Raw genomic sequence first — 24543 nt, 5'->3', positions numbered from 1 at the left:
GATTTTGATTTGTAATTCTGGGCAGCTAGCTGTTTTCTGGTCAGTTCCACTCCCATCATTTAAAATATACACTAATTACACCCGTTTATAAAATCTGAAGATACTTTGGCATGCACATCAATGAAAAAAAGGTTAAGTGCTGTAGAATAATATTTCACCTATGCTTAGCTTTATACAGTTAAAAAACATATAAATAATATATATTACATTATATTAAAATGTGTAATATAAAAATAGTACCATACATAATAAAATTTAAAAATATAAGTAATATAGAGTTGAGTTCAAACCAAGTGGGCAGAAATTAACTACAGTGCAATCTAAGTCAAGAGCCTAGTCACTCCTGTGTGGTGGATTGTTCATAAGTGACACAAACATCAGGTTATTCAAGAGATAGCACCAGAAACTAACATGGATTTTGAACTGTATGCTGTGTAATAAGAGCGGTTGAAACGAACAGAATGTTATGGGGTTGGAAGAATATATAGAAGTAATTTTTATATAAAAATCACAGGTAATCTCACTATCTAGAGATAATCACTTCTAAGTACTTTGATGACTATCTAAATATGTGAACATGTATTTATAAAATATTTAAATTTTATTTATAAAATAGACTTAAAAAATAAATTTAGGACTATATTGAATATATTACTTATGATCCATTTTAATGTTAGTACAGTGTTAACATTTTCCATGTCATTAAATAATATTCTACAACATTTAAAAATGAATATAAGACATCATTTGGATATATCATAAATTATCTATAGTTTATTATCAAATATTCAAATTACTTCAAATTACTGAATGTTTTATTTTTAAACATTTTAATTGCTTTTAACTTTTTTATCTCTTTGTACTCATCATGCATGTAGACAAATATTTTCAGAGATACCTATTTATATACTTACAATAAATTCTTAGGACGTAAGTGTTAAGGCTAAGGAAGGAAAATTCAAAGAGTTGTACAGTTTTAGCTCTTATATTTAGGTCTTTGATTCACTTTGAATTCATTTTTACATTCTTTTGTATGTGGATATTCAGCACCCTTTGTTGAAAGACTATTCTTTCCTTCACTGAATGGTCTTGACACCCTTGTCAAAACTCAAATGACTGCAGACATACCGTCACTAGTCTTTCATATTTCTTTTTTTCCAGGCCTTTTGAAATATAACTGACACAGGCATTGTGTAAGTTTAAGGCGTACAATTTGCTGGTTTGATACACTTATATACTGTGTATATGTAGCATTAGCTCTAGCGTTAGCTAACACTTCCATCCCATCACACAATTGCCATTTCTTTTTTGTGGTGAGAACATTTAGGATCTATTCTCTTAGCAACTTTCAAGACTATAATACAGTATTATGAGCTATAATCACCATGCTGTATGATAGATCCCCAGAACTCATCTCATAACTGGAAATTTGTACCTTTTGTCCAGTACCTCCCCTTTCTTCCACCCCCTGGGCCATGGTAACCACCACTGTACTCTGTTTCTATGATTTTGGCTTTTTTAGATTTCACATGGGCTATCACACGGCATTTGTCTTTGTCTGACTTATTTCACTTAACATAATGCCCTCAAGGTTCATCCAAGTTGTTGCAAATGGTAGGATTTCCTTTTTTTCTCATGGCTGAATATTCCATTTTATATATAAACCACATCTTTATCCATTCATCTACTGACAGATAACTTAGGTTGTTTCCATATCTTGGCTATCGGGAATAATGCTGTGCTGAACATGGGGGTGCAGATAGTTGAGGCTCTGTTTTCATTTCCTTTGGATAATATACCTAGAAGTGGTATTACTGGATAAACATAGTATTTTTATTTTTAATTTTTTGAGGAAACTCCATACTGTTTTCTATAGTGGCTGTACCAATCTACATTCCTACCAATAGTTCACAAGGGCTCCCTTTTCTCCACATCCTCACAAACACTTAGCTCTTGTCTTTTGGATGACAGCCATTCTAATGGGTGTGAGGTAATATCTCATCGTGATTTTGATTTGCATTTCCCCAATTAGTGATGCCTAGCACCTTTTCATTTATTCGTTGGCCATTTGTACATCTTCTTTGGAAAAAAGTCTATTTAGTTCATCCCCCCATTCTTAAATTGGGTTGTTTTCTTGCTATTGAATTATTTGAGTTTTTTACATATTTTGGCTACTAATCCCTTATCAGACATATGATTTGCAAATATTTTCTAACATTCCATAGGTTGCCTTCTCATTTTGAGTGTTTCTTTCTCTGTGTAGAAGTTCAGTGATGTAGTCCTACTTACTTTGCTTTTGTAGCTTGCGCTTTTGGTGTCATATCCAAAAAACCAGTGCCAAGACCAATGTGAAGGAAAGAGAGCATGAGAAGACATACCATTCTCTTAAAATCCAGTCCTGGGGCACCTGGGTGGCTCAGTTGGTTAACGCATCTGCCTTGGGCTCAGGTCATGATCCCAGGTTCCCGGAATCGAGCTCCATGTCAGGCTCCCTGCTCAGCGGGGAGCCTGCTTCTCCCTCTCCCTCTGCTGCTCCCCCTGCTTGAGCTCACGCTATCTTTTAAATAAATAAAATCTTTAAAAAAAAAATCTAGTCCTGAAAGTGGCATATATTGCTTCTGCTCACACTGTATTAGAAGAATTTAGCCACAGGGCCTTTCCTAACAGCAGGGGAAACTAGGAAGTGCAGTCCCACCATGTGCCCAGGAAGAAAGGGAGAACAGATTTTGGTGGACAAACAGTTTCCACCACAACCCCTATCTGTGCTGCCTCTAAATATCTGATAAGGCAGATGACAACGTGGGAGTTAAAATGTTTTTATAACTCAATAAGAAAAACAGAAACATCCTAGAAGAAACAAGGAGAAGCTACAAATTCAGTTTAAGAAAGAAAAATACACCCTTGTATATTTATCAACTAATATTTGACAAGGGAGCCAAAAATAGTGAGGAAAGGATAGTCTCTTCAATAAATGGTGTTGGGAAAATTGGATAACCATATGTATAAGAATGAAATTGGACCCCTGTCTTATACCACTCACAAAAATTATATTGAAATGGATTAAAGACTTAAGGCATGAAACCAGAAAACTCCTATAAGAAGACACAAGAGTAAAGCTCCCTCTATCCACTGGACAGAATTTAAGTAAGTCACTGACCTAGGTTTGGCCAAGCTGGTGATGAGAGAAATCAGTTGAGTCACATTGTTACTCTGGTCCTTAAATAATTTCATGACATAGAACCTACCTATCTACGCTGAACTACTGCATGAGAAATAATTAACATCGATCTTATTTGAGCTTTTACATTTTGGGTCTATTTTAGTTGTTTAGCCTTTGTCCTAATTAATATAGAAAGAGTATCTTGTAGTAGGATATTGCTGTAACAAAAAATTAATATAGATGGCATGTGCTAAGCAGCAAAGAAGCAAGCAGTGAGGAAGCAAATGCTGCAAACTAGGAAATGGCTAATAATTGTTATAATGTGGCAAAACATCAGGTGATACCGTTGCCTGCGATTACGTGGAAAGCAGATGAGGGTTATAGACCATAGAGTTCTAGGCCAGTGCTTCCCAATCTCAGCACTTTGACCGTAGTAAAGCACCTACTACGTACTGTATTACACATTAAAAAAATCTGGAATTGTCAAATCTACTACCATATTCCCATGAAGTGTCTACTTTTGCTAGAATACTTAAAATCTCCTCCCCACGCTTAGAGCAAATAAATATTCACCCATGTTTTTGTCTATTACATTTCTCTTTCATGAATCTATGCTTTGACCACGTATGATGTAGGGATCAGAAGTCTTCTTTTTCCAGAGAACTTCAACATCATTACCTTTATAATCTATGATTTTCCCACCGATTTGAAGTCCACCTTTTCAGAGTTTGTTTACACATCCTTAATATCTAACCAAAGTCAATGGTGCTCGCTAGGAAATGAGGCTGGAGTTCAGTATACCAGATAAAGTTCTTAGCCCATAAAGCTTAGGATACATTCTTGTTGACAAGAATACTATAAAAAGACATACTCTTCCTTTTACTTAAAAGATAACTTTCTGAATTCACATGTTGCTGACACTCCCAAAAGGCATACTTAAAGCATTTTTATTTTTGGCAAGAACCAAAAATATCCTTACATCTTCATGATATGTCTGCACATGTCTTACCAAATGAAGATAAACTTACAAAGGAAGAGTACCCATGAGTTTAATGCTTGGAAACTCCCTTTGTACTTTCATCTAGATTTGTCTTGCTTGGTCACTCAGGTGAAATTAACTCTCTCCTCTCTATTTTTTTGCCAGAAAGATAAAGGGAAAACACTAAATCTAATATTAGCCTTCAGCAATTTTGGAGTGAAAACAATTCCATATGCTTTTTTGTTTACTTATATTCACCAACTTTAACTGTTTTGGTAGGAAAATTTAGTTAAGATATGTAAGAACTTATTAATATAGATACAAATTAAGTTACGTTGAGTAGTGGAAGGTCCAGGAAGGTGGGAAGAGAAATGAGTACTCAAAGAACACCTACTACGTGCCAGCCACTTACATGTATTTACAACTCTTGCAAGGATATTGTTAGGGATAATTCCATAGATGAAATAACGAGATCCCACAGGTTAAGAAATATAAAGCAACGAAAGCCTCGCCCTGGAGGAAGGCTTTCTTGATAGAATCATCTGCTTTATCTTAAGGTGAACAGTTCACACTCTCTAGAGGCCCAGGCCACGCTGAAGCTACTAGAACTACTCCACTACTTCTAATATGTTTCAACATTCAAAAATTTTGTTACTAGAAGTGGAAAGAATAAAAGGAATTTATGAAGTTACTGTACTCTGATAGAAAATGAAAGATGGTATTGTATATTAAGAAAAATAAGATATGCCTGAAAACATGAGATGCCTAACAGTCTTGGTGCAGAAAGCAAGCTTACAGTTAGTGAAGAAGGACATTCTTTGAGAAACGGTCTTGAGAGGGTCTGCCAAACATCAGAAACTAAGGCAGCAAGGTAAACTCTGGATCTTAGAAATGTATAGCTGGTGAGAAGCAGACCTCTTATTAATTCCATTAACAAGTTCATTTCAAAATATCTTTAATCTTTAATTCTGCTTTCTGAATCACTTAACATATATTCTGGAATTGAACTCTCTCTTTAGGCCAGGTCATAATCTCATTTGACACTAATTCTCCTTATAAAACAGGTTAAACATCTAATTTACAGCTATAAAAAACAGATATTATTAATATATCATGAAAATCGATTTCACCCAGATGAAAGTATTAAACATGAGTGCACAAAATGTTGTTCAACAAATATTTATCAAGAGTCTACTATCTGCCAGACATTATTCTAGGTGGCGGGGACACTATGTGGAAGAAAAATCAGACCAAAATCTCTGCTCTTAAGTATTATTTCTGCTCATAACAAATACAAGAAACACATAAGCATAAATAAAGACAAAGAGAATGAAAAAAAGAATGCTATCTTACATCGGGTAGGCAGGGAAAGCTTTACTAATAAAGTCACATTTGAACAGAGAACTGAATGAAGTAAGGGAGTAGCAAGTTGTGTGGATGTCTCAGGGAACAGCTTGCTGAGGAAACAGCGAGGGCAAATGCCTTGAGGTGTGAGTGTGATTGTTGTGGAATACAAGAAGGCCAACATAGCTGAATTTCAGTGAGGGAAAGAGGGGTAGATGACACAGAACCTTGGTAAGAATTCTGACATTTAAACTGAATGGGAAGAGAAATTACCAGTAGGTTTTGAGCAAAGGAATGACATAATCTGATGACATATCTGGTTTAGGTTTTAGAAAGATCACTTTGGCTACTGATAGAGACTAGACATCAGAGGGAAAGGTGGAAGGAAGCAGGCAGTCGACGATAAGAATCTTGCTAAAATACATGCAAGAGATCATAATGGTGGCTTGATTTAGAACAGGAGCGGCAGAGGTGAGGGAAATGGGTTCTATTTAAAGACAGAGCTGAAGGAATTTACCACTGGTATGGATCTGGGGTTTGGAGAGGGGTAACAAGAATGACACTGATGCTTCTGGCATGAGTAACTGTAAGGATATAGTTGACACTACTGAGACTAGGTAGATAAGAGAGAAGCAAGTTTGAGAGGGGAAAACAAAGGCTGAGGTGACCGGAGTGGTCAGGAGTTGAGTAATACAAAAAGAGACTGAGCATAAGTAAATATAATGAGGGTAATGGGAGCGAAGTTTCTCATTGTCAAAGAAGGCATTTACGTGCAAATATAGAAGAGGGGGAGGCTAGAAAGAATCCTGAGGCACTAGATTGGAATTGGACATCTCAATGTGAATTTGGTTACACAAACATAATTCACACACACAGACTGATACAGAAATAAATATAGCTGTGTATGTGTGTTCCGTCCACTGAGAGGAGTTAGAAGCAATAAGCACACCAAGTATCTAGAATACACTTTCTTTCACTTCAGTAATTTTGCACTAAAAATGAAATAGGGGAGCTTGAGGAAACAGCTAATTCCAGAATCGGGCAAGGAAAGTAAATGATAAGTCTGGAACATCTTTCACCAGAAAGGAAATGCTCAGACAATGATGGGGAAATATGTGAAGGACAGGTGCCAGTTCAAAGGAACTTCTATTGGTCAAGTATGGGGCAATATGAGCCTATTGAGTGTAACAAATTTCAATCCACTGAATAAAATAGAAATCCATACCCATGATCATATGAATTATATCTAGTTATATGCTCTTCCTATAACCCGGCCCTATCTCTTACTACACTCCCACTACACACTATAAAGATACTGAACTACTTATCTCTGTAGTCCAGAATTATTGTTCTCTCTATATTTGAAGTGTTCTCAATTTGCCTGCCTGCCAGGAAAACTGAATTTGATTCAATTCTATAAATATTTACTGAGCACTCTTCTATGAAGTAAAACACAGTAGTAAGCCATTCACAGTTCCTCCTTTCAAGACCTTACATTCTACCAAGTGAGGCAGAATAAGTCCCAGTTCAAACGCTACTTCTGTGAAGCCTTTCCTGACTTTCCCCTTATTTCCTTCTGGTCTCATGACATCTGTACACACTGCCAGTATAGCATTTCTTATTGCAAAATAATTGTTTACTGTCCTCTTAACTCTGCACTGTAGTTCCACGTGACCAGAGACTGTTTTTCATTTTTGTGTCCCTAGTACTTAGCACTGTAAATAGATTCATGCGTTAATACATTCAACAACTATATATGCTGGGTACTGTGCTATGCTCCAGGGATACAATTACAAGTAAATACAGACGCAACTTTGCTTTCATGAAATTTAAAGTATACTAGAGTTGGGAAAGGAAGGTGAAGAGATAGTACACTCAAGTATACCCTTACAAATTAAGTCGAATACTATGAAGGAAAGAAGGCTGATGCTATCAGAGCATATAATAAGGGAATCTGGTATAGTCTGGGGAAGGCATCCCTAAAGAAATAGATTTGAACTAGGGTATGAAGCACGATTAGAAGCTGAGAAAGTAAATGGACAGAACGAGGAAAGGGATGGTTGTAGGCCACGGTATGAACAAGTGCAAATGCCCTAGAGGAGAGAGGTTAGTACTGGTGAAGAGCTGAAACAGTCCCTCGCTGAAGTGCAGAGTGATGGGGGAGAGATACGAAATGAGGATAAAGAGACAGACAGATAAGCTAAAAGTAGAAATAACCCAAATGTCCATCAACAGATGAATGGATAAACAAAATGTGGCATATCCATACAATGGAGTATTACTTAGCCATAAAAAAGAATGAAGCGTTAATACATGTTATTACACGGATGAACCGTGAAAACAGGCTAAGTGAAAGAAGCCGCACACCCTACATACTACATGATTCCATTTACATGAAATGTCTAGAAGAGGAAAACCCATAGATACAGAAAGCAGATTAGTGGTTACCAGGAGGTGGTAGGAAAACAGGAAATGACTGCTAACGGGGTACAGGGTTTCTTTTGGGGGTAATGAAAATTTTCCGGAATTAGATCATGGTGGTAGTCATAAAACCTTGTGAATATACTAAAAAAAACCCACTGAAACGTACTCTAAAATGGTGAACTTTATGTGAATTATATCTAAATTTTAAAAGATAAAGTTAGCTGAGAACATACACCTTTTAAATTATCTTGAGGTTTTCCAATTTTATCCTCAGAGTAACAAGGGTACAGCACAGATGCTCTAAAAATTACTTTTTGAGCAAATAAAAAGACTTCTTGATATATGACCCAATAGTCTGTAATAGTGAGATCTCCCCGTCATTTTATTTGAAACTGTTATTTATAATTCTGCTTCCTAGAAAATACCTTTAGGCGGACTGGAAACTTTTATTTAGAGTTACTCCTTTCCAGAGAGGCATCTGCTAGATGTGCTATCTTATTTGTAGTTATGTCTTGATGTTTCTGTCACTGAAAGATAAAACATGAGGAATACCAGGGGCCAGATTACAAGTAGGAGTAGGGTAAATGTGGCACAGGTGTCTCAGTGGGGAGCCTCAAATAGGAGCTCTTCTTGCCAAATAATATTTTATCTCTATACTGATGAAAGTTAATCTTAAGTTTCCTAAATAAAGTTTTATTCTCATTTCCAAAATGACAAGGCTGAAATGGAGTTCTAGAAAGCCCCACAAACATGCTACCATAGGCCGTCAATTCTTGGCAGTATTAAAGGCCGTGAACTACTCCATGAGCATAAGGCCTGTTTACGGAAGTCACGATGCTTCTAACTAATCTTCATTCCAGAGATGCACCTGTGCTTCTATGTACCTGAGCTTCATTCTCTGACCAACAATTCTCCTTGGTGCTTTAATGGTTTTATAATAGTAATGTTAAAAGATATGCCACAGGGGCGCCTGGGTGGCACAGCGGTTAAGCGTCTGCCTTCGGCTCAGGGCGTGATCCCGGCGTTGTGGGATCGAGCCCCACATCAGGCTCCTCTGCTATGAGCCTGCTTCTTCCTCTCCCACTCCCCCTGCTTGTGTTCCCTTTCTCGCTGGCTGTCTCTATCTCTGTCGAATAAATAAATAAATAAAATCTTAAAAAAAAAAAAAGATATGCCACAAATTGACAAACATAAAACAAAAACCAAGACCAGCTGGTCATCCCTTCAAAAATTATTGGGCAATAACATTAAGGCCTCATGCAAGGATTCACCTTACATGAAAAACATGGTTTTTGTTATACACACACACACACACACACACACACACACACACACACACACGTATATATATGCTATTACCTTTTATACAGATTTGCTTTGAAATAGCACACCTGGTGTTATCGCTTAGCCTTATAATCGCTTGTTAAGGCTAAGTTAATACTTGAACTCTCTATAGTGCAGAATATTAAGTTCAATGGTAATAATCTACTTATTTCCTTTAAAAACTTTATGAGAAAATGAGGTGCATCCCAACACTTGCTATCTTCATCTACAGACTTACTCCTTCTGGGATCATGTTAGAATGATTTTATTTCATTTGGCTTACAGGTATTTACATTTAGAATAAAAATCAGATTAATGAACTGTGCAGAAAAGATGAGTGGCATTTAGGTTTACTACTTGAACTCCCATTTAACTTTAAGAGTTTGTCTGACAGAGAGAAACAGAGACAGAAATGTATAAAGACCAATCTTTGTCTTAATTTTTTGAAGGCAGAGTTTTTTTCATTTTGAGGTGGGGGAAGGGCAGAGAGAGAGGGAGCAAATCCCAAGTAGGCTCCACGCCCAGCACGAAGACCACTGCAGGGCTCAATCTCCTGACCCTGAGATCATGACCTGAGCCAAAACCAAGAGTCAGACGGTTAACTGACTGAGCCACCCAAGCAGCCCTTGAAGGTAGAGTTTTTATCAAAAATCTTTTTGTCGTCTTCCTCTGTGCCTTCTACAAATTGGAAATTTAGGAAAAATCCTTTTTCTTTAAGACATCACTGAATATTAGAAGCACTGCTGATTAAAAAACATCAAAAGTTTTTTTATTTTTTATTTTTAAACTGAATCTTAGGGGCACCCAGGCGGCTCTCAGTTAGTTGAGCATCTTGATTTCGGCTCAGGTCATGATCTCCGGCTGTGGGACTGAGCCCTGGGTTGGGCTCTGCACTCAGTGTGGAGTCTGCTTGAGATTCTTTCTTCCTCTGCCTCTGCCCCTCCCCACTCCCACGCTCTCTCTCTCAAATTAATAAATAAAATCTTAAAAAAACCCAAAACTCTGAATCTTAGAATCAAGGAAATATGGTTGTGTTGATTAATTTAGTAAGAAAACAATTAGAATGACTTGACATGCATGTAAGTCAGAAATTATAAAGCCATGTCTGAAAATGAAGTTTGGAAAACTCCATAGCACATTATTTGTGATAAAGAAATACAATTCTTAGGTTTAAATGCTTTAATGAATGAAGTTTAAAACCTATACATTGGTCATACCAGATAAACATCACCACACGCACAAAAGTGAGACCTGACTTTCATCACAGGAATGGGGCACTACGCTCAGAAAAACACCTGTCTGTGGCCAACGACTATTTTAAGCCATTTCTAAGCACCTCAGTGATAGAATAAAATCTCTATTATATTTTATGACATCATTATATCAGCCTGAGAATCATAATCAAGGGCCAACAGATACCAATAAAATGAATACCATTTGCCTTTTCAAAATGGTCTGAAAAAGAGAGAGGGAGAGGTCTTGATAAGTGATTTATAAATAAAGAAAACTTCCTAAGGCCAGAAATGGCTAAGAATGTTATCCATCCTCTGGCTGGTCACCTCAAGGGTGTATAGCTTCTGGGCATGGACAAAGCTACATGTCCACCACTGAACTATGGGCACCATGGCCGCTACTGCGAAGATGGGAGTCGAGAAAGAGGAAGAAGCAAGGGCACACACTTCCTCACTTCCTGCTTCTTTCCATGTCACTGCTCACTTGTAGGTAGATGTCTTCTTACGTAGATGTCTTAGTTCTAATTTGTAAGGTCCCTGACAGCAAGGATTCACAAAGTGCTCAGCTCACTTTGTTGGTAAAGAGGACTCAGAATTATTTGCAATGCAGGATATAGATAATAAAAGTACAGGCTGAAACATGAATGGAATTCTAACACGTGCAATAACACAGGTGAATCCTGAAGACATTACACTAAGTGAAATAAAGCAGACACGAAAGGACAAATATTGTATGACTCCACTTATATGAGGTACTTAGCAGTAGTCAAATTCATATACAGGAAGTAGAACAGTGGTTTTCAGGGGGCAGGAGGAGAAAGGAACGGGGAGTTATCATTTAGCAGGCATGGAGTTTCAGTTTGGGAAGATGAAAACGTCCTGGAGATGGATGGTGGTGACAGCTGCACAATATTGTATGTGTACTTAATGCCAGTGAACTGTACATACAGAAATGGTTAGGTCCATATCACACTTCTGGGGAAGGCAGCCAAGTAGGAGGATGCTAAGCTCACCTTGTCCCACAGTACAACTAGATAACACTCACATCAGTGTAAATAACGCAGAAAACAACCTGAAGACTGGCAGAGCAGACTCTCCACAGCTAAATATAAGGGCCACATCAAAGAGTGTAGGAAGAATGGAGACACAGGCGGGAGCTAAACCGATCCACGGAGCTGTCCACGGGAGGGATGCTGTGGGCTGCAGAGGGGAGAGAAACAGACCCTCGCGCCAAACACCCCAGGCACGGGGAACTCGGGGAACTCGAGTGGGGAAGACAAATCCCCATAACATTTGGCTTTGAAAACCAGAGGGGCCTAATTTCTGAGTTCTTATAATCTGCAGGGCTTCAATTAACACTGGGAACTTTAAAAAATCAGTGGGCTCAGCTCTGGGAGAGCCTGAGGGCAAGAAAATAATGAATCCCCACCCTTAAAGAAATAGCATGCAGCCCTGAGATACAGCATAGAAACAGCAGTTTGAAAAATATCTGGGGCTATACGGGAACATTCATTTACGAATCTGAGCATGCACTAGAGGGCAGGGATTGTTGGGATATTTCTCCAAGAATTAAAGAGCTGGTGGGTGCCATGTGCCTCCCCTAGCCTATATGCACAGACACTCCCAGAACCATTTCAGTGCCAACACTCTCCACCTAGTTTGCTAACAGAATGTCCTCCCCCTCACTTCCGTAGATCTGTCCCCTCAAATCAGGCCAGCCTTGGCAAGAGTTGTGGACAGCTGCAGCTCCCCTCACAGACCTGTGCAAACCTTGCTAACACCTCATGGCTCTCCCCCATATTCCCTTGCAGACCTGCCTCCTTCCAACACACCCTAGGCTGAAGCCCATTCAAAGTGATGCCACAAGCCTGGAAGTGCGTAGGAAGTGCCGACGCGGGCCAGCACCAGTCCAAAGTGACTGCTGCCCCAGTGATGGCGGAAGATAACCACATACACTAGCCGGCCTGCGGCCCCAACGGTAGGCTGGGGCAGACATCTGGTCCAACTGCAGGCCCCACCCACCAACAAAAGCTTCTCAGGGGACAGACAGTACAGGGAAAGTGCCCTGCACTTCGGTGCTATTGTATCTCTAGCAAATGGCTGGTCCAACTCAACTGAAGCCCAAAGTGACCCAAAACTGGCCCCTGCCCACGACAGGCAAAGAGAGCCACTGCGGATGACTAGACTGAAGGTAAAAGCGGCTCAGCCACAAGAGTACAGCACACGCAATATACGTAGACACCCCTGAAGTTCCGGGAGCTGGTGAACAAGAAACACTGCATTGTAGGGCACTACAGGACTTCTTCTTTATAAGGCCACTACTTTCAAGAGCAGGAGATAGAGTTGACTTTCCTAACACACAGAAACAGACACAGAGTTAGACAAATTGAGAAGATGGAGAAGTATGTTCGAAATGAAAGAACAGTATAGAATCATAACAAGGGACTTAAACAAAATGTAGATAAGCAATATGACTGATAGATAATTTACAATAAGGATCATAAAGATACTCACTGGACTTGAAAAAAGAGCGGAGGACCTCAGTGAGATCCTTTGCGAAGAAACAGAAAACACAAAGAACCAATCAGAGATCAAGAACTCATAACTGAAATTAAAAATACACTAAATTAAATAAATAGCAGACTAGAAGAAGCCGAAGAATGGGTCAGGGACCTGGAGGAGTGAGTGATGGAAAGCAATCAAACTGAATAGGAAAGAGAAGAAAAAAAATCATAAAAAATGAAAATAGGCTTAGGGAACTGAGGGACACCATCAAACATCGTAACATTCACATTGTAGGGCTCCCAGAAGGAGAAGAGAGAAAAAAGGGAGCAGAAAATTTATTTGAGGAAATAATAGTTGAAAACTTCCTGTATCGGGGGAAGGAAACAGAAATCTAGATCCAAGAGGCACAGAGAGAGCCCCCAACAAAATCCACCCAAGGAGGTCCACACCAGAACATAGTTATGAAAGCAGCAGAAAGTACTGATAAGGACAGAATTTTAAAAGCAGCAAGAGAAAACAAAACAGTTACATACCAAGGAAATCCCATAAGGCTATGAGCTGATTTTTCAGCAAGAACTCTGTAGGTCAGAAGAGAGTGGCATGATATATTCAAAGTGCTAAAAGAAAAAAAATAGGCAGCCAACCACAGTCTATCCAGCAAACCTGTCATTCAGAATAGAAGGAGAGATAAAGAGTTTCCCAGACAAACAAAAGTTAAAAGAATTCATAACCACTAAACCAGCCCTACAAGATATGTTATAAGGGACTCTGAGTGAAAAGCAAACAACATAAGTAAGAGTAAGAAAAGCAGGGAGCATGAAAGCAATAAAATTCAGTGCATCTATAAAAATCAGTCAAGGGATTCACAAAACAAAAAGATGTAAAGTACGACACCAATTATCTAAAATGTGAAGGGGACAGAAGAATGGGTTCATGTGTCTGTTGGCCATCTATAGGTCTTTTTTGGGAAAATGTCTATTCATATCCTCTGCCCATTTTTTAACTGGATTATTTGTTTTTTGCTTTGTATAAATTCTTTATATATTTTGGATACTGACCCTTCATTAGATATGTCATTTGCAAATACCTCCTCCCATTCTGTAGGCTGCCTTTTAGTTTTGATTGTTCCCTTGGCTGTGTAGAAGCTTTTTATTTTGATGAAGTTCCAATAGTTTATTTTTGCTTTTGATTCCCTTGCCTCAGGAGACATATCTAGTAAGAAGTTGCTATAGCCGATGTCAAAGAGGTTACTGCCTGTCGGTTCTCTAGGATTTTAATGGTTTCCTGTCTCACATTTAGGTCTTTAATCCATTTTGAATTTATTTTTGTGTATGGTGTAAGAAAGTGCTCCAATTTCACTCTTTTGCATGTTGCTATCCAGTCAGTCAGAGAAAGACAAATAACACATGATTTCACTCATATGTGGAATTTAAGAAACAAAACAAAAGAACACAGGGAGAGAAAAGAGAGAGGCAAACCAAGAAACAGACTCCTAATTATAGAGGATAAACTGATGGTTATCAGAGGGGAGGTAGGTGGGGGGGTAGGTTAAATAGGTGATGGGGATCAAGGAGTACACTGGTTGTGATGAGCACTGGATGTTGTAGGGAAGTGCTGAATCACTAAATTCTACATCTGAAACTAATATTACACTGTATGTTAACTAACTGGAATATTTTTAAATAAAAACTTGAAGAAGAAGAAAAAAGAATGGGTTCACACTTAAATGACCATTAACTTAATATATAGACTACTCTATGCAGAAGTTGTTACATACAAACTTAATGATAACCACAAATCAAAAACCACTAATAGACATGCAAAAAATAAAGAGAAAGGAATCCGAGGATACCATCACAGAAAGCCAGCAGACCGTGAGAAAAGACAGCAAGAGAAGAAAGGAACAGACAAGAACTACAAAAACAACCATAAAATAAGTAACAAAATGGCCAAAGTACACACTTACCAATAATTACTTTGAATGTAAATGGGCTAACTGCTGCAATCAAAAGACACAGGGTGATGAAACGGATAAGAAAACGAGACCCATCTAGATGTTGCCTATAAGAGACTCCATTCAGACCTAAAGACACACATGCAAATTGAAAGTGAGGGGATGGAAAAGCTTTTATCATGCAAATGGAAGTAAAAAGAAAGCCGCGGTAGCAATACTTCTATTGGACAAAATAGACTTTAAAATAAAGACTGTAAAAAGAGACAAAGAAGGACACTATGTAGTCATAAACAGAATGATCCAACAAGAAGATATAACCATTGTAAATATTTATGCACCTAGTGTGGGAGCACCCAAATACATAAAGCAGTTGATAACAAATATAAAGGAAGTAAATGATAGTAATACAGTAATAGTAGGGGACTTGAACACCCCACTTACATCAATGGATAGACCATCCAAACAGAAAACCAATAAGGAAACGGTGGCTTTGAAGGACACAGAATGTTCCATCCTAAAGCAGCAGAATACACATTCTTTTCAAGTGCACATGGCACATTCTCCAGAATAGAACACATTTTAGCCCACAAAACAAGTCTTAAGAAATTAAAAAAGATCAAAGTGTTATCAATCACCTTTTCTGACCACACGTTATGAAATGAGAAGTCAACCATAAGAAAAAAATCTGGAAAGAACACAAATACATGGACGTTAAATAATATGCTGCTAAATGATGAACAGGCCAACCAAGAAATCAAAGAGGAAATAAAAAATACACAGAGAAAAATGAAAATGAAAACACAATGGTCCAAAACCTTTGGGATGCAGCAAAGGCTGTTCTATGAGGGAAGTTTATAGCAATACAGGCTTATCTCAGGAAGCAAGAAAAATCTCAAATGAATGACTCTGGAAGTGCCTATCACCTAGTACACACCGAAATACCTGCTAAGGTTAACATGACATGCAAACAATGTTAAAAGGTATAATAAAAAGTGCCCGTAACACAATCTGACACTCTGGTAAGGCTGCTAAACACACTACTCCTAGGTATACTTCCTCAAGAACTGCTTGCAGAAGTACACCAGGAGACATGCGCAAGAACGTTTGATAGCAGCACTGTTTTGTTTATAAGTAAAACAAAAACAACAAAAATTTCCGTTGAGAACACCAATAAGTAACTTATAAAATATACACAATGAAATACTATATAGCAAAATGATAATGAATAACTAAGGTTAAAAATCCATATTAATCCACAAATATAATAATCAGTGGGAAAAAGCAAGGTGCAGAGTATGATATACTATATATTGTCAAAAAGGTGGTTACAATGTGGTGGATGAGAGAGATGTATTTTAGGATGAGTCACATAGGAGGCTTCCATTTTACTAGTTTGTTTCATTTATGAAGTTGAGTGGTGAGTTAATGCGTATTCATTTATATCAACCTTTGAACGTACTTATATTTGAAAATTTCATATTCAGTTTAAAGTCCTATACCAAGGATCAGCAACTAAGGCCTGGGAGTCAAATCCAGCTCAATACCTATTTTCGTTTTACTGGAACACAACCATTCATCTGTTTACGTGTTGTCAATGACTGTACTACAAGGTCAGGGTTGAGTGGTTGTGATAGACAAACCTAAAATACTTACTACTAGGCGCTTTATAGAAAATGTTTGCCAACCCCTGTTTTATTGCCAAGTATAGAGTGCAAATGAAGAAGACATTAATTCTGAAATAACACAAATATAATCATGGTCATAGTTACTGAGAAAAATGATAAGCACATTTGATGACAGCCAGAGAAAGAAGGATGGGAGGAAAGCAAGTAAAAACTAAATAAGCTTCAGAGCACTGCTGTCCAACAGAACTTTCTGTGATGATGGAAATACTCTATATCTGTATTATTCAATATGGTGACCAAGAGCCACATGAGGCTTTGGAGCACTTGAAATGTTGGTATTATGACTGAGGAACAGAATTTAAGGTTTTATTTATTTTTAATTATTTTAAATAGTCACATGTACCTAAGGACTACGCTGCAGCTTTAGAGCTCTGGAGGACAGACTGACAGCAGCTGTCACCTGAAACCCAGGATGGGGTTGCCTCCAGTTTAGAAAATTTCAGCCACTGATGGAAAGGCAAATCATAGATAATCATAAGGGTAAGGCTAACATATAGATTTGGGACTAATATTAATAAAAATTGGGCCAAACGATTACTCTTTCTAAGAAAGAGGATGTAAAGAAAGAGGATGCAATGTAAGAGAAACAGAGGGCCAAAGTTGAGATTTGGGAACTTCCATGATAATTTGTTAAGTGAACAAACATTATTAGGTGAAAGAGAAGTACAACAGTTAGAGTTATGTGGCAGGGAAACCAGAAGAGCTATGCCTTAAAAAAAAAATGAGCTCCATAATTCCACATGTGAATGAGGAAAACTTCTGCAATAATTAGTGGTTAGCTGGAAAAGCCATGAAAATAAGGGACTTGGATACCAATAATGTCTTTCTCCTCATTTAACCAAAACAAGTGTCTGCAAAAGATATGCCATATTATCGTATTTTCTAGATTTCTTTCACGTAGAAAGATGTTTAACTTTTATTATTTTGCTCAATTATCAACTAGTCCAGATACATTTAGCTTTCACTGAAGACAATAAACAATTGCCTAGAAATAAGGTCCTAGTATTATAAAACTTTTCAAATTCTCATTAGCTGGACATTTCTTCCCTTTTCTACTTTGATGCACTGTGCTTCATCCTTCCTTATCCAAACCACTAAGAATATACTATACAAACTTATAAAAATATCATTTATATACTGTACAAGAATATGCTACAAAAAGGAATTTTGAGGAACAAACTACCTTACTTCCCAGCAGCCAGTAGAACTGCTTTCTATAGATGTGCTAAAATCAGTTGTCTGGTTTCCATGGCCCAGCAATAGCTTTTTTGCTTTGTTTTAGTGTGGAGTTCAAAAATACCTGCCTGATGATATACAGACACAGAATGGTATATTTAGTATCTGGTTTAATCAGTATTGGCATAGGAATACAAAATATTCCTTGGGGAACCTGTCTAAATATTGGTATTTAGATACTGACATGATCTTATTCTTTAGAAATAACTAGAACAGGGGAGAATTGGTAATTTTCAATTATTAATTTTATCTTACAGTTCTCTCAGAACTTAATTAATTAATTTATTTAAAAAGATTTTATTTATTTATTTATTCGACAGAGATAGAGACAGCCAGCGAGAGAGGGAACATAAGCAGGGGGAGTGGGAGAGGAAGAAGCAGGCTCCCAGCGGAGCAGGGAGCCCGATGCGGGGCTCGATCCCAGGACCCTGGGATCATGACCTGAGCTGAAGGCAGATGCTTAACGACTGAGCCACCCAGGCGCCCCTCAGAATTTATGATATTCACAGTAGGCTACTACTGCTTAGACTCATCTTTACTATCAAGAAGATTGGAATGCAATGTAGAAGAGAACACAGTGTGATATCTAGTAAAGAACACAGGCTCTGAAGTCAAAGAGACTTTGATTTAAGTCCTGAATACATAGACTTTCAGTGAACCTCACTGAGGCTCTGCTATCTCATTTGTAGAACTGGGTAATGATATTTAGCTTGAAAGCTGTTATGAAAACTAAATGAAAGAAGGCATTTATAGTATCTAGACAGAGCACCTGGCCATGCTGGACACCCAACAGTTACTTCACTCTCACTCTCGGGCATTTAAGGTCTCTTCTACACTCTTTTTCTCTTCTACACTTTTTAACCTAAGAATACATCTCCGAGAAATGTAAGAAGAAAACAGAATAATCAGCTGTTTTGATCTGGAGAAGGCAGAAGAGAATGAGATGTCCCAAACCGAGGTGAAAAGATCATCTTTAGACAGGAGAAGCGACTCTGCTATTGAGGTTCCTTGGAGGAATCTTGAACACACATGAAGGCAGGTAATGGGAAAACAATGGAGTTCCCTTTTAATGGCTTGTATTTTCTCTGTAAATTAGGAAGACCATTTGCTAAGTGTGAAAGAAAAGAGGTAAATTTGAAGTGTGAGATGGAAAAAAGTTGAAAAAGTGTTAAAAATATTAGGGAGTGAACCAGGGAAATGTCCAAATGGACCCAAATGCTCAGGGTCCCTTTGAGACCGGTTCCCCATCAACTTATGAGCATGAATGTGTTCTATCTGTTGAAAGATTGTCTTCAGTAGCACTTGGCTACTTGGATGCGGGTACAAAGAAAGAGGTTATCTGGATTCATCTTGAGTTGGAATTTCATTTCATTTATAGGCTAGAGTGTTACTTAAATAATGAACTATGAACTCTAACCAGAATAAAGAAAAAAACGATAAAGGAGAATATGCCTAGTGATTAGGACAATGCCAGAACAATATTAAGCAATCAAAAAAAAAAAGGATAGCTGTTAATATTACTAATTATGGTCCTCAAGCAGTAAGTAATTTCATCATTCTAATTTGTAATCATTTCTATGTTATTTCTCTCCCTTCCACTAGACTGAGCTCTTTGAAGATAAAAAGAGTGTCTTACTCATCTTTGCTTCTTCCCAAAGCAAAGCCTGGTACCTACCATACTGTAAGTGACTATTAAATGCTTATGATTAAATCAATGAATCAAACCTGCTTCCAAGCTATTCATATAATTTGTTTAAAGAGATTCTAGCTAGGGCATCATAACCTTAATAACAATTCACAAAATAAGACTTTTCTAAGAAAGGCACTGAACGGCCACTGTCAATTCAATGATAGAAACTCATTAAGTAGCTAACAATATGACTGATGACAGTTTTCCAATACTGCAGACTACAGAATTAACATGAGGAAGAAAATGAATTCACACACACACAACATGAAAACTGAGAATACATCTGTCTATTTTTAATGGACAAAAGAGGGCTCCTGCCTCTATTTTTATCATTCCAGTACCTTACAATGTCTCATGAAATGAGTAATCTGAAGCATAACCTACCCAATGCCGACGAAACATCTGCATTAGGACTTCAAAGCAAGTTCAAAGATATATAATCTGACAGCTGGCCAGGCCCATTAACTTCCTCTTTGTTTTGGGCAGAAGGTACACCCCCAAAATAATACTGTACCTTTCCTAGTTTATCAAAGGCTATAGGGTTTTAAGAAAGAGGTCTTTTTTGGCTGTGGATTCAATTTAAAAAACATAAAGATTTTATTTTTGCTGCTGCTTCAACTAATATGTTCATTTTGAAGTATTCAAAAGGGACAGCTTTGATTTAATAGTGGACAGTATACAGGGAATCACAACTTTAAGTGCAAACTGTATTGAGTATCTTCTTTAATAAATGGGTTGTCTAAGACTGAATATACATATATATTTCCCTAGAGAAAGCATGTTATAATGGGAGGTCAAGTCTCTAGTTGGTTCTTGTAAATCTGAAGTGCTATGTAACACCCAGTAAGATACTAAAACACCTAAACCTCTAGGTCCAACATTTTATGAGGAAACGTACACAGAGCTCTCATCTGGGATGTCAAAACGATCCCGTCTCTCTTACCACCTGTGTTCTAACCAGTAGAATTCAGAACAGGATAGAAGCTAGGAAAAGGGGAGTTCAGGCAATGAACAAAGAGGAAACAAAAAATTTTGCAACTGGATACTTCTTAGCCCAGTTTGACTCTATCACTCCTGTTTTTCCCTGAAGGTACCAGGGAACGTCCTGTCTTTTGAGGAAAGAGCTTAATGATTTCTAGACAGAGTTTATCTCTTTCTCAGAGCCACTGCAGAAAAAAAGAGCACCCACTCCTGGTGCATCCCCATTCTCAAAGCTTACGATTTTGTAAAGCAAGCAATTCAATTAATGTGTTTTGATAGTCATTAAGAACAATATATTTGAAAAGGATGGGCTGAAAATATAGGAGAAAGGCAGAATAATCAAATGTTTGGGTCCTTAGGAAGACAGAGGAAAATGAGATACACTCTCTGTAGAAATTGTATACCAGCAACAGGGAAAATCTGGCAGTAGATTAAAAAGGTTTTCTTCTCCACCCCTTTTCTTTTACTTCAGTGAAAGTTAAAGAAACATATATATGTATCAACAGGGAAAGACCAAATTGAGTTTGAGTACACAAGAAAGTGTAATACAATCTATCTACACTTCAGAGTGATACCTAGGGTATAAGACATTTTCATATAACTACTAGACATTTCCTCTTCTTCTCATGGGTCACTCAAAATCATAAAACATTAAAATACAAGCTTAGCTATTAATTAAAAATAAAATTATGAAATTTAAAAAATCTAAGCTTTAAAATAATCTTACTTTGTATCTTATATATTAATAACCATTATACAGTAAATATCTGCCACTGCTAGAGACTAATACAGTCTCTATAGTGTGATTTGGCTTTAAACACTTTCTTACATTAAAAATTAATTCAGAATTACCTGAAAGAGAGGTTACCAAACAGTATCAAGTATAGTTCAACGAACTGCAAAGAAGCCTGGCTGCTATTCTGCTGACTCAATTCCATCTACCCAACGGTCGACTCATGAGTTGTTTTTGTCTTTAATGAAACAAATGACCACACATATTAAGGCTGTATTACCTTCATAATGTTAACTAAATCTGTTTGATAGTAGCGATCCTGGTGTGCATTTGCTGCTGCTAATGTAAGAAGATAATCATTCCTTGCGTGGGTAGCTTTAGAATTACATTCAGATCGCCGGGCTTTTAACTAAAACACAGTAAAAGAGAAAAAAAAATCAATGCAAACTGACATTGCACTGTAAGATACATGAGGATACCATTCTTAGCTACCAATTAATGGCTCCCCAACAAGAGTAAAGGTAAACATGTGGAGAAATATTCATTTGCATATAAAAATATTCAATACTACTGAGGAATTAAATAAACGATTAGAACTGTTACATGGGGTGAGAGTGTCTTCACATGTTTGTTATTTACACTTAATATATTTCCAAAGCTTTTCAAAATACTTCAAAGTATTTTACTCGTTTAATTCAGACGGGAAAAAAAAGGTTCCCAAATTAAGTACCTTCTCTTCAAAGACATAGATAAACCTGCTGGAGTTAGAAAATCTTTTTAAAAAAATCAGCATTCCTCATGTGCCAAAAGAACTGTGAACACAGTGTGCCAGTTAGGATCCTGGCAGCCAATGGCAGGCCACTAAACTTCCTTATCAGGTAATTCTACAGCTTGAGGGTCCCACAGGAAAATCTCACTTGGATCTGGCCCAGAGTATCTGTTCAAGGGTATAAATCTGAATGAAATGGATTTTGTAGATTTTCTAAAGCCCATGGACTAAGTCTCTTGGACTAGAAGTTATAGATAACAGGCTACCTAAGCAGGTAAGGTATAGAAACCTATCTCTGAAGCAATGTTGAGAAGCAAGCAGTGTCTATAGTCCTGACATCTAGGCGGAAAACTTCCATGAATTGGAAAGGAAACTTCTTCCCTAAGTTACTGACTTTAAAATGCCTGGTGAAGGGTATTAAGGAGGGCATGTATCATACAGAGCACTGGGTGTTATATGCAAACAATGCATCATGGAACACTACATCAAAAGCTAATGGTATACTGTATGGTTACCAACATATAATAATAAAAAAATTAAAAAATAAAATGCTTCTCTAAATTAGGTGGAAATAACTGACTTCAACCCTCAAAAAACCCAATTCTTTCTTAATAAGCTAAGGTTTCTCAATTGTGAAATACAGTTTTCAAAAACTCACCTTTACACTTGCTTTCTGTAAACTGATTCTTGATTGAAAAAGACTAAGTTTAGATCTATAATAAAACAGAAAACACAGTATGTTTAATAAAATTATCAAATTATATCATATTAAATTTATTAAGTATTATAATTCCAAATTTTTAAAACAGTGACCCAACGCTATTTCCCAACACTATTCCAAAAGAGAACTAAAAAATGGAAAACCAGGAGCAATGATTATTTTGTTTTATTTTACTACGGGAAGAATATTGTAGTGCAACAGGAAATAATGGGATATTTAATAAAAATATCCTGAGTGACAAAAATACAACTTGACATATACAATATATTGGTATCTCTTAATAAACAAGAGTTATCAAACTATAGGTTATTCCCAGTCTCATACAATTACACACACTTTAGTTCGTGCAAGAAAGCGTAAAGAAATCCAGGGATAACCAATCTATGGAGGCAAAAATTAGCAGGCTTTCAGGGCTGTGTGCAATAGGCTGTAACAACACCTGCAATGCAACCTACAGTATGATATTACCAGGCTCTTCAGAGTCCTTAATTCCATTATTTCTCCCATTAAAAGTCCTTCTGGTTTGGGTGCCAGCCTGTGTGCTCCCTCCACTCTTAACATAGTATTTGGAACACAGTGAGAAAGTCCTTGGGCTCTCTGCCCTATATGATATTGTTCTATTTAATTCTCCCATTCTGATGTCCTTATTTTCCTCAATCCCTTTCAGTGTGGGAAGGAAACATAATCTAACAATCAATGTAAAAATATGCTGGTTTTACCCAAACAGCTAGAGAAAACCACAAGGAGAAAGTCAACAGAAGAACAGTAAGGAATAACAACACTCCCATGACCAGTGATTTTTGAAGCTGCAATGTTTGTCTTGACAGCAGTGTCATGGTGATTGCCATGGGAGAATTCAGTGCATGTGCTGGCAGCTAAGCCATAATACAAGTAAAGTTGCAGACCCCTTGGGAATGGAAGGTGGAGCAAGCCAGTCTCTGCACAGCAAATGTGAGGAGGATAGCAAAAGCAGCCTATCATCTGTCTAACAAAAGAGAAACATTCAGGGACGTACGCTTACGCATCCTAACTACTTCTCCACCGTTATAAAAAAAAAAAAAAAAAAGATTGGGTCCAAGATACTCCTATTATTTTCTACCTTGCCATATTCGTATTTCCTGGGATTTTGTCTATTTTTATTAATCAGATTCCTATTCGTTTCAATCTAGAAAAGGCCACAAACTTTAAAATTTGAGAGAGCCTAAAAAAAAAAAATTGAGAGAGCCTGTTAAAGATTAAAAAAGACTGTTTGGGGTATTCTCAATTCTCCTTTTTCTTGCAGTCGTTATCCAAACAGTCTGAGTTGCACCTAGATTTTCCAATATAAGGTTTTAAGTTTCTGTTTTCTGTTTCATTTGCTAATCCTCATATAATTCTTGTGTGGTTCTTAAGAAGGTATTAGCAGTAGATAAAATACAGTTCCTATGCTCAAAGATTATGATCTACAACAAGTAAGATATATGCAACTAGTGAATTGTCCTGCACACTCCTCCTCCTCATCTGCTTCCAAATGTTAATGCTCCTTAGGGTCCCAATCTCAATTTCTTCATCTCATATATGATTTCATCCCTGTAACGATCATCTGATAGGTAACCAACCCCCAAAGTGAGATCTTCAGGCCCAGATTCTCACCTGAGAGTTAGATACATAACTCCCTACCAAACTTATTCACGTCAATGTCTCACAGGCTCTTCAGAACCTACATATCCAAAATGGAACCCATCCTTCCTTTCAAATGGTGTCCCTCTTCCTTTTCACTCTCTCTCTTAATGTGCACATCTCACCGTCTATCCAATCGTCTATCAAA

The 24543-nt window shown here is 37.4% G+C and overlaps 1 protein-coding gene across 3 annotated transcripts in view; it reads right to left on the bottom strand.

The window, feature by feature from the left end:
* FCHSD2 (FCH and double SH3 domains 2) overlaps window positions 1-24543 on the bottom strand; it is a 266732-nt gene that overhangs the window by 90148 nt on the left and 152041 nt on the right. For all 3 annotated transcript variants that reach the window (XM_026518037.4, XM_057317025.1, XM_026518038.4), the window contains exons 7-8: window positions 22674-22728; window positions 21527-21655 (exon numbers count right to left, since the gene is read on the bottom strand). In XM_026518037.4, coding sequence (XP_026373822.1) covers window positions 21527-21655; window positions 22674-22728 — 184 coding nt within the window. The remainder of the gene's footprint in view (window positions 1-21526; window positions 21656-22673; window positions 22729-24543) is intronic.

The sequence above is a fragment of the Ursus arctos genome, unplaced genomic scaffold (genome assembly GCF_023065955.2).
Source record: "Ursus arctos isolate Adak ecotype North America unplaced genomic scaffold, UrsArc2.0 scaffold_22, whole genome shotgun sequence".
Taxonomy (NCBI): domain Eukaryota; kingdom Metazoa; phylum Chordata; class Mammalia; order Carnivora; family Ursidae; genus Ursus; species Ursus arctos.
The sequence above is the reverse complement of the archived record's forward strand: the minus strand, read 5'-3'. Positions and strand labels throughout refer to the sequence as shown.